The sequence below is a fragment of the Ranitomeya imitator genome, chromosome 3 (genome assembly GCF_032444005.1).
Source record: "Ranitomeya imitator isolate aRanImi1 chromosome 3, aRanImi1.pri, whole genome shotgun sequence".
Lineage (NCBI taxonomy): Eukaryota > Metazoa > Chordata > Amphibia > Anura > Dendrobatidae > Ranitomeya > Ranitomeya imitator.
In genome coordinates, this window is record NC_091284.1 from 543,159,634 (window position 1) to 543,172,027 (window position 12,394).

Genomic DNA, 12,394 nt, shown 5'->3' on the forward strand with positions numbered 1-12,394 from the left:
ATTCATTGGTCGCAGCCTCTGTCTGTCATGGGAATCCAAGTCGCTGATTGGTCGTGGCAACACGCCCACGACCATTGGCATGACAAATCAGCGACGGGCACAGTCCGGCGGCAACATGGCCGCTCCTTCCTCCCCGCAGTCAGTGCCCGCTCCATATTCCCCTCCAGTCAGCCCCCACACAGGGTTAATAGCAGCGTTAATGGACCGCGTTATGCCGCGGTGTAACGCACTCCATTAACGCAGCTATTAACCCTGTGTGACCAACTTTTTAGTATTGATGCTGCGTATGCAGCATCAATAGTAAAACAATCTAATGTTAAAAATAATAATAAAAAAAAGGTTAATTTCACCCTCCGACGTGTCGCTGTCCTCGGCAGTGCAAGCAGCAGGTTCCGGTGCTAAGGATGCTATGCGAGAAGGACCTTCCATGATGTCACGGTCATGTGACTGCGACGTCATCACAGGTCCTGCGCTCATACCAACCCTGGGACCGGAAGCTGCCGCGTTCACCGCACACAGGTGCCAGGACTACAAGGGGCCTACGGAAGGTGAGTATTTTTTGTCTTTTTTAACCACGCATATAGTGCCCACATTGCTATATACTACATCGGCTGTGTTACATACTGCGTGGGCTGCGTTATATACTACGTGGCTGCTATGTACTACGTAGGCAGTGTTTTTACTATGTGGGCAATGTTATATACTGCGTGGGCTGCGTTATATACTACATGGCTGCTATATACTACGTGGGCAGTGTTATATACTGTGTAGGCTGCGTTATATACTACATGGTTGCTATATACTACGTGGGCAGTGCTATCTACTATGTGGGCAGTGTGATATACTGTGTGGGCTGAGTTATATACTGCATGGCTGCTATATACTACGTGGCCAGTGTTATATACTATGTGGGCAATGTTATATACTGCGTGGGCTGTGTTATATACTACGTGGGCAGTGCTATCTACTATGTGGGCAGTGTTATATACTGTGTGGGCTGCGTTATATACTGCATGGCTGCTATATACTACGTGGCCAGTGTTATATACTATGTGGGCAGTGTTATATACTACATGGCTGCTATATACTACGTGGGCAGTGCTATCTACTATGTGGGCAGTGTTATATACTGTGTGGGCTGCGTTATATACTGCAAGGCTGCTATATACTACGTGGCCAGTGTTATATACTATGTGGGCAATGTTATATACTGCGTGGGCTGTGTTATATACTGTTTTGGCTGTGTTATATACTGCATGGCCCGTATTAACGCATCGGGTATTCAAGAATATGTCGTGGCCTGTGCTATATACTATGTGGCTGCTATATACATACATATTCTACAATACCCGATGCATTAGAATCGGACCACCATCTAGTACTTAATAAAGAACATTTCCCACATGTCTACTTTACATCAGCATAATTTTTTAAACACATTTTTTTTTGTTAGGAAGTTATAAGGGTTAAAAGTTGACCAGCAATTTCTCATTTTTACAACAAAATTTAGAAAACCATTTTTTTAGGGACCACCTTGCAACTGAAGTGAGTTTGGGAGGATCAATATGACAGAAAATACCCAAAAGTGACACCATTCTAAAAACTGCACCCCTCAAGGTGCGCAAAACCGCATTCAAGAAGTTAATTTTCATCAAATTGGATGTTAACCTTATGAAATAAATTATTCAGATGTGTTATCTTTAAAGACGAACGCTGGACCTTCTTTTCTCTTAGATCATTGGAGGTAAATCTTTACAGATCTAGCATTGTTTTTTTTGTCATCTTAACAGTGGTTTCATTGGCTTTTAGGTTTGAGTGCAATACAAGAAAACTTGCTTGTGGAACTCATGTTAGCAACTGTTCGACAAGCAGTTGAAGGTCATCCTCCTGTGGGTAGAGGGGCAGCCAAGAAGGTGCGTTTCATGTTTTCTCTATGCTTCAAAGAGGGAATGCCTCTTTTATTGAACTAATCTCATAGACACTTCCAATCTGTATGCTCTATGCTATATACTGGATGTTCATGTACTGATGTATAGTAGTTGAAAAACCCTAGAGAGGGGCCAAAGTGCACACAATAGGCCAGTACTGTTTAAAAAGAAGCCCGCTGAGGGGGTAGTGGCGCTCACCTGGTGGTACTGTGTGAAGACACAACACCTGTTTAAAGGGAACCTGTCACCTGAATTTGGCGGGACTGGTTTTGGGTCATATGGGCGGAGTTTTCGGGTGTTTGATTCACCCTTTCCTTACCCGCTGGCTGCATGCTGGCTGCAATATTGGATTTAAGTTCATTCTCTGTCCTCCATAGTACACGCCTGCACAAGGCAAGATTGCTTTGCGCAGGCGTGTACTATGGAGGACAGAGAATGAACTTCAATCCAATATTGCAGCCAGCATGCAGCCAGCGGGTAAGGAAAGGGTGAATCAAACACCCGAAAACTCCGCCCATATGACCCAAAACCAGTCCCGCCAAATTCAGGTGACAGAGTCCCTTTAAGCATGAATATCGGCTGCCGCTGCCCCGTTGCTGCAGTAGATACAGTGGGGCAAAAAAGTATTTAGTCAGTCAGCAATAGTGCAAGTTCCACCACTTAAAAAGATGAGAGGCGTCTGTAATTTACATCATAGGTAGACCTCAACTATGGGAGACAAACTGAGAAAAAAAAATCCAGAAAATCACATTGTCTGTTTTTTAACATTTTATTTGCATATTATGGTGGAAAATAAGTATTTGGTCAGAAACAAAATTTCATCTCAATACTTTGTAATATATCCTTTGTTGGCAATGACAGAGGTCAAACGTTTTCTGTAAGTCTTCACAAGGTTGCCACACACTGTTGTTGGTATGTTGGCCCATTCCTCCATGCAGATCTCCTCTAGAGCAGTGATGTTTTTGGCTTTTCGCTTGGCAACACGGACTTTCAACTCCCTCCAAAGGTTTTCTATAGGGTTGAGATCTGGAGACTGGCTAGGCCACTCCAGGACCTTGAAATGCTTCTTACGAAGCCACTCCTTCGTTGCCCTGGCGCTGTGCTTTGGATCATTGTCATGTTGAAAGACCCAGCCACGTTTCATCTTCAATGCCCTTGCTGATGGAAGGAGGTTTGCACTCAAAATCTCACGATACATGGTCCCATTCATTCTTTCATGTACCCGGATCAGTCATCCTGGCCACTTTGCAGAGAAACAGCCCCAAAGCATGATGTTTCCACCACCATGCTTTACAGTAGGTATGGTGTTTGATGGATGCAACTCAGTATTCTTTTTCCTCCAAACACGACAAGTTGTGTTTCTACCAAACAGTTCCAGTTTGGTTTCATCAGACCATAGGACATTCTCCCAAAACTCCTCTGGATCATCCAAATGCTCTCTATCAAACTTCAGATGGGCCCGGACATGTACTGGCTTAAGCAGTGGGACACGTCTGGCACTGCAGGATCTGAGTCCATGGTGACGTAGTGTGTTACTTATGGTAGGCCTTGTTACATTGGTCCCAGCTCTCTGCAGTTCATTCACTAGGTCCCCCCGCGTGGTTCTGGGATTTTTGCTCACCGTTCTTGTGATCATTCTGACCCCACGGGGTGGGATTTTGCGTGGAGCCCCAGATCGAGGGAGATTATCAGTGGTCTTGTATGTCTTCCATTTTCTAATTATTGCTCCCATTGTTGATTTCTTCACTCCAAGCTGGTTGGCCATTGCAGATTCAGTCTTCCCAGCCTGGTGCAGGGCTACAATTTTGTTTCTGGTGTCCTTTGACAGCTCTTTGGTCTTCACCATAGTGGAGTTTGGAGTCAGACTGTTTGAGGGTGTGCACAGGTGTCTTTTTATACTGATAACAAGTTTAAACAGGTGCCATTACTACAGGTAATGAGTGGAGGAAAGAGGAGACTCTTAAAGAAGAAGTTACAGGTCTGTGAGAGCCAGAAATCTTGATTGTTTGTTTCTGACCAAATACTTATTTTCCACAATAATATGCAAAAAAAATGATAAAAAAACAGACAATGTGATTTTCTGGATTTTTTTTTCTCAGTTTGTCTCCCATAGTTGAGGTCTACCTATGATGTAAATTACAGACGCCTCTCATCTTTTTAAGTGGTGGAACTTGCACTATTGCTGACTGACTAAATACTTTTTTGCCCCACTGTACCTTCCAGATGTGTATTTACCAGAATGGAGAGAATCATGTTAGGCGGACTGCTAGGCAGATTTTCGCTTCAAGCCTACTAATTTCTCGCAGTGCAGCCCGCCTAACATGATTCTCTCCATTTTGGTAGATATACAGTTGTGTGAAAAAGTGTTTACCCCTTCCTGATTTCCTATTCTTTTGCATGTTTGTCACACTTAAATGTTTCAGATCACCAAACAAATTTCAATCTACTATATAAAGCTGAATGTGTGTGTGTGTGTGTATGTGTGTGTGTGTGTATGTGTGTGTGTATGTCCGGGATTGGCATCTGCACCGTCGCAGCTACAGCCACAAAATTTTGCACAGTCACACGTCTGGACCCCGAGAGCGTCATAGGCTATATTGTGAGGCGAAATTTTAACCCCGCGCGTTCCAATTCACCAAACAATTTTGCCCCTATCTACATAATGGGGAAAAAAGTGAAAGGAAAAGTGTTGGAGGCGTCACAGCTACAGAAACAAAATTTTGCACAGCCACACGTCGGGAACCTGAGAGCGTCATAGGCTTCGTTGTGAGGTGAAATTTTAACCCCGCGCGTTCCAATTCACCAAACAATTTTGCCCCTATCTACATAATGGGGAAAAAGTGAAATGAAAAGTGTTGGAGGCGTCGCAGCTACAGCAACAAAATTTTGCACAGTCACACGTCTGGACCCCGAGAGCGTCATAGGCTATGTTGTGAGGTGAAATTTTAACCCCGCGCTTTCCAATTCACCAAACAATTTTGCCCCTATCTACATAATGGGAAAAAATGAAAGGAAAAGTGTAGGAGGCAAATTGACAGCTGCCAGATGTGAACAAAGGGGACTTAAAGAATGAGAGCGATGGCGCCAAAGAGTATATACCGTACAGTTGCTAAGGTGGGGCCTCGACATGGGATACTCACCACACACGGGGATATGAACACACACAAAATGCGCCACACTCTACCACGTGCTTGAACACATATTACCCTCAGCACACATTTCACCACAAATACACCAACCTCGCCACATAAAAGTCAAAACACAAAAGTCGCCACTCAAAACTCGCCACGCGCAGAACTCGCCACATGCAACAACTAGGCTCTTGCAAAACTCGCCACAAGTGCAAAATTCTCCTCATGAAAAACTCGCCACACGCAAAACTTGCACACGCGGAAAAATTGCCACATGCACAAAAGTTGCAACACATGCAAAAGTTGCCTCACACAAAACTTGCACATACTCAAAAGGCACCACACATAATACTCGCAACGCGCAAAACTCGCCATGCGCAAAACTTGCTGCACACAACTTGCTACACTAACCTGTCACATGTAACTCGACACACAAAAAGTTGCTACACGCATGTTGCTACACAAAACTCATCTCACAAAAGTCGCTACATGCATGTCGCAACACGCAACTCAACACACACAACTTGACAAACGAAACTCGCCCTAAAACACACACAAGTCTGGTATTATCCTTCAAAAATAAAAATCTGATTAATAAGCAGACAAACTACAACAATTGCACCATATAGGAAATACGGCAGCTGTCAGTCACATGACCTGTCTATTATGTGTATGTGTGAGCTAATATATACTGCCAGGGGGAGGGCTTCCTGTTGGCTGGGGATTTATCAGGCTGCCAATTTAGCTTACAAATACTGAGGTAAAAATACTGAGCAAATAACATGTGAACGAGGTCTAATACAGGAGGAGATGACACACAGGTATATACTATATACAGGGGAGATGACACACAGATATATACTATATACAGGAGAGATGACACACAGGTATATGCTATATATAGAAGATGACATGCAGGTATATACTATATGCAGGAGGAGATGACACTCAGATATATACTGTATACAGGGGAGATGACACACAGGTATATACTATATACAGGAGGAGATGACATACAGGTACATATATATACAGGAGGAGATGACATACAGGTATATACTATATACAGGAGGAGATGACATACAGGTATATGCTATATATAGAAGATGACATGCAGGTATATACTATATGCAGGAGGAGATGACACTCAGATATATACTGTATACAGGGGAGATGACACACAGGTATATACTATATACAGGAGGAGATGACATACAGGTATATGCTATATATAGAAGATGACATGCAGGTATATACTATATGCAGGAGGAGATGACACTCGGATATATACTATATACAGGGGAGATGACATACAGGTATATACTATATATAGAAGGAGATGACATTCAGGTATATACTATATATAGGGGAGATGACACACAGCAGGTATATACTATATACAGGGGAGATGACATACAGGTATATACTATATACAGGAGATGACATACAGATGTATACCATATATAAGGGAGATGACAAACATGTATATACTGAGGTGATGAGGTGAAAATGAGAGGTGTGAGGTGAAAATGAAAAGGTGTGAGTGCAAAATGAGAGAAGTGAGGAAAAATAGTGGAGTGATCAGAAAATGACAGATGTGAGGTTGAAATGACAAGTGTTAGGGGGGAATGAGAGGAGTGAGGGAGAAAATGAGAGGTGTTAGGGAGAAAATGAGAGATGTGAGGGGGAAAATGAAAGATGTGATTGGAAAAATGAGAGGCGTGATGGGAAAATAAGAGAAGTGAGGTGCTATAACTAACCACAGATATTTACTATGCCCAGGCAACGCCGGGCTCTTCAGCTAGTATTAGATAAAGACACAAGGAAGCACAAAATGTAACTTTTAAATGAAGGTATTAAGTATTAAGGGAAAAAGAAATCAAAACCTACAGGGCCCTGTTTGAAACAGTGATCCCCCCCTTTATAACATAAATTAACTGTAGTTTATCACATCTTTGGGAAGCTAAGTTCAAATTCTGTAGCCGTATGCAGGCCTGATTACTGCCACACTTGTTCTCAATCAAGAAACCACTTAAATAGGACCTGTCTGACAAAGTGAAGTAGACCAAAAGAACCTCAAAAGCTAAACCTAATGCCGCAATCCAAAGAGATTCTGGAACAACAGTGTTATACCTTCCCACAAGTGGCCGACCATCCAAGATTACCCCAAGAGCGCAGCAATAATTCATTCATTCAGAAAAGGAATAATAGCAGTAAACAGCAACATAATAACAGTAAAATATGCTTCAGGACCTGGAAGACTTGCTGTGGTAAATGGAACCATGAATTCTGCAGTCGAGTGTGAAGTTATAGCTCTAGAACGCTTCAATATATCCCACTGATTCTGAGACTGTTTTTTTGTGACATATTGTACTTCATGTTAGTGGTAACATTTCTTCGATATGACTTGCTTGTTTATTTATGAAAAAAAAAGGAAATTTAGCAAAAAAGACTGTTTTTTTGTGACATATTGTACTTCATGTTAGTGGTAACATTTCTTCGATATGACTTGCTTGTTCATTTATGAAAAAAAATGGAAATTTGGCAAAAATGGAAATTTGGCAAAAATTTTGAAAATCTTGCAATTTTCAAAATTTTAGTTTAGTTACATCAGAGAGCGGTGTCACACAAAATAATTAATAAATAACATTTCCCACATGTCTACTTTACATCAGCACAATATTGGAAACATATTTTTTTTTGTTAGGATGTTATAAGGGTTAAAATTTAACCTGCGATTTCTCATTTTTCCAACAACAAATTTACAAAACCATTTTTTTAGGGACCACCTCACACTTGAAGTGAGTTTGGGGGGTCAATGTAACAGAAAATACCCAATAGTGACACCATTCTAAAAACTGCACCCCCCATGGTGCGCAAAACCACATGCAAGAAGTTTATTAACCCTTCAGGTGCTTCACGAGAACTAAAGCTATGTGGAAGGTAAAAATGAACATTTTACTTTTCGCAAAAAAATTACTTCGGGACCAATTTTTTTTATTTTCACAAGGGTATCAGGAGAAAATGAACCACAAAATTTGTTGTGCAATTTCTCCTGAGTACACTAATACCCCGTATGTGGGGGAAGCCAATTATTTACGTTTATTAACCTTTTGTCACGCCGTAAGCGGCGTTAAAGGGGCAGGACGGCGTACTGGGACCCGCACCTGTCCCTACCACTTTAATGGGGCCCTGGCTTTTCCTTATCTCGGGGGTACCTATGATGGTTAGGAGGCCCGAGCCGCCAGCGTATCCCTGTCTCCTGTGCAGGCCCTATAAGTGGCCCCCTCTCCCCCCCAGGGGTATACAGACAAGGTAACTGAAAGTCTGAAACTCACCAAATACTCACACAACCACAGAGGGTACACATAGAAGGGAAGAGAAGGAAAAAACTAGGAAGGAAAACAGGTTTAACATGCAACCAAAACTGCAGACACCAATCTACTATATAAAGCTGAATGTGTGTATGTGTGTATGTCTGGGATTGGCATCTGCACCGTCGCAGCTACAGCCACAAAATTTTGCACAGTCACACGTCTGGACCCCGAGAGCGTCATAGGCTATGTTGTGAGGTGAAATTTTAACCCCGCGCGTTCCAATTCACCAAACAATTTTGCCCCTATCTACATAATGGGGAAAAAGTGAAAGAAAAAGTGTTGGAAGCGTCGCAGCTACAGCAACAAAATTTTGCACAGTCACACGTCTGGACCCCGAGAGCGTCATAGACTATGTTGTGAGGTGAAATTTTAACCCCGCGCTTTCCAATTCACCAAACTATTTTTCCCCTATCTACATAATGGGGAAAAGTGAAAGGAAAAGTGTTGGAGGCAAATTGACAGCTGCCAGATGTGAACAAGGGGGACTTAAAGAATGAGAGCGATGGCGCCAAAGAGTATATACCGTACAGTTGCTAAGGTGGGGCCCCGACATGGGATACTCACCACACATGGGGATATGAACACACACACAAAATGCGCCACACACTACCACGTGCTTGAACACATACATCACCCTCAGCACACATTTCACCACACATACACCAACCTCGCCACATAAAAGTCGAAACACAAAGTCGCCGCTCAAAACTCACCACGCGCAAAACTTGCCACATGCAAAAACTAGGCTCACGCAAAACTCGCCACAAGTGCAAAACTCACCTCATGGAAAACTCGCCACACACAAAACTTGCACATACTCAAAAGGCACCAGACATAAAACTCACCACGTGAAAACTCGCCATGCGCAAAACTTGCTGCACACAACTTGCTACACTAACCTATCACATGCAACTCGACATAAAAAGTTGCTACACGCATGTTGCCACACAAAACTCATCTCACAAAAGTCGCTACATGCATGTCGCCACACACAACTAAACACACACAACTTGACAAACGAAACTCGCCCTAAAACACACACAAGTCTGGTATTAGCCTTCAAAAATACAAATCTGATTAATAAGCAGACAAACTACAAGAGCAACAAATGTACCATATAGGAAATACGGCAGCTGTCAGTCACATCACCTGTCTACTGTCTATTATGTGTATGTGTGAGCTAATATATACTGCCAGGGGGAGGGCTTCCTGTTGGCTGGGGATTTATCAGGCTGCCAATTTAGCTTACAAATACTGAGGTAAAAATACTGAGCAAATAACGTGTGAACGCGGTCTAATACAAGAGATCACACAGGTATATGCTATATACAGGGGAGATGACACACAGATATATACTATATACAGGAGAGATGACACAGGTATATACGATATACAGGAGAAGATGACACACTGGTATATACTATATAGAGGAGGAGATGACATACAGGTATATACTATATACAGGAGGAGATGACATACAGGTGTATGCTATATATAGAAGATGACATACAGGTATATACTATATACAGGAGGAGATGACACACAGATATATACTATATACAGGGGAGATGACACACAGGTATATACTATATACAGGAGGAGATGACATACAGGTATATACTATATATAGAAGGAGATGACATACAGGTATATACTATATATAGGAGGAGATGACATACAGGTATATACTATATATAGGAGGAGATGACATACAGGTATATACTATATATAGGAGGAGATGACATACAGGTATATACTATATACAGGGGAGATGACACACAGCAGGTATATACTATATACAGGGGAGATGACATACAGGTATATACTATATACAGGAGATGACATACAGGTGTATACTATATATAAGGGAGATGACAAACATGTATATACTGAGGTGAAAATGAGAGGTGCGAGGTGAAAATGAAAAGGTGTGAGTGCAAAATGAGAGGAGTGAGGGAAAATAGTGTAGTGATCGGAAAATGACAGATGTGAGGTCGAAATGACAAGTGTTAGGCGGGAATGAGAGGAGTGAGGGAGAAAATGAGAGGTGTGAGGGAGAAAATGAGAGATGTTAGGGGGAAAATTAAAGATGTGATTGGGAAAATGAGAGGCGTGATGGGAAAATAAGAGAAGTGACGTGCTATAACTAACCACAGATATTTACTATGCCCAGGCAACGCCGGGCTCTTCAGCTAATCTAATATATAAAGCTAAATGTGTGTATGTGTGTGTGTGTGTATGTATGTCCGGGATTGGCATCTGCACCGTCGCAGCTACAGCCACAAAATTTTGCACAGTCACACGTCTGGACCCTGAGAGCGTCATAGGCTATATTGTGAGGCGAAATTTTAACCCCGCGCGTTCCAATTCACCAAACAATTTTGCCCCTATCTACATAATGGGGAAAAAAGTGAAAGTGTTGGAGGCGTCGCAGCTACAGTAACAAAATTTTGCACAGTCACACGTCTGGACCCTGAGAGCGTCATAGGCTACGTTGTGAGGTGAAATTTTAACCCCGCGCTTTCCAATTCACCAAACAATTTTGCCCCTATCTACATAATGGGGAAAAAAGTGAAAGGAAAAGTGTTGGAGGCGTCGCAGCTACAGAAACAAAATTTTGCACAGTCACACGTCTGGACCCTGAGAGCGTCATAGGCTACGTTGTGAGGTGAAATTTTAACCCCGCGCTTTCCAATTCACCAAACAATTTTGCCCCTATCTACATAATGGGGAAAAAGTGAAATGAAAAGTGTTGGAGGCGTCGCAGCTACAGCCACAAAATTTTGCACAGTCACACGTCTGGACCCTGAGAGCGTCATAGGCTATGTTGTGAGGTGAAATTTTAACTCCGCGCTTTCCAATTCACCAAACTATTTTTCCCCTATCTACATAATGGGAAAAGTGAAAGCAAAAGTGTTGGCGGCAAATTGACAGCTGCCAGATGTGAACAAGGGGGACTTAAATAGTGAGAGCGATGGCACCAAAAAGTATATACCGTACAGTTGCTAAGGTGGGGCCCCGACATGAGATACTCACCACACATGGGGATATGAACACACACACAAAATGCGCCACACACTACCACGTGCTTGAACACATATACCACCCTCAGCACACATTTCACCACACATACACCAACCTCGCCACATAAAAGTCGAAACACAAAAGTCGCCGCTCAAAACTCACCACGCGCAAAACTCGCCACATGCAAAAACTAGGCTCACGCAAAACTCGCCACAAGTGCAAAACTCACCTCATGGAAAACTTGCCACACGCAAAACTTGCACACGCGGAAAAATTGCCACATGCACAAAATTTGCAACACATGCAAAAGTTGCCTCACACAAAACTTGCATATACTCAAAAGGCACCAGACATAAAACTCACCACGCGCAAAACTCGCCATGCGCATAACTTGCTGCACACAACTTGCTACACTAACCTGTCACATGCAACTCAACACACAAAAAGTTGCTACACGCATGTTGCCACACAAAACTCATCTCACAAAAGTCGCTACATGCATGTCGCCACACACAACTCAACACACACAACTTGAAACGAAACTCGCCCTAAAACACACACAAGTCTGGTATTAGCCTTCAAAAATAAAAATCTGATTAATAAGCAGACAAACTACAAGAGCAGCAAATGTACCATATAGGAAATACAGCAGCTGTCAGTCACATGACCTGTCTATTATGTGTATGTGTGAGCTAATATATACTGCCAGGGGGAGGGCTTCCTGTTGGCTGGGGATTTATCAGGCTGCCAATTTATCTTACAAATACTGAGGTAAAAATACTGAGCAAATAACGTGTTAACGAGGTCTAATACAGGAGATCACACAGGTATATACTATATACAGAGGAGATGACACACAGATATATACTATATACAGGAGAGATGACACACGTATATACTATATAGAGGAGGAGATGACATACAGGTACATATA

General features: G+C 42.4%; 1 protein-coding gene across 2 annotated transcripts in view; it reads left to right on the forward strand.

Annotated features, from left to right (window-relative positions):
• The window catches only part of LOC138670479 (cohesin subunit SA-2-like), a 164,072-nt gene that overhangs the window by 80,338 nt on the left and 71,340 nt on the right, over nt 1-12,394 (forward strand). For both annotated transcript variants that reach the window (XM_069757868.1, XM_069757869.1), the window contains one exon: nt 1,810-1,913. In XM_069757868.1, coding sequence (XP_069613969.1) covers nt 1,810-1,913 — 104 coding nt within the window. The remainder of the gene's footprint in view (nt 1-1,809; nt 1,914-12,394) is intronic.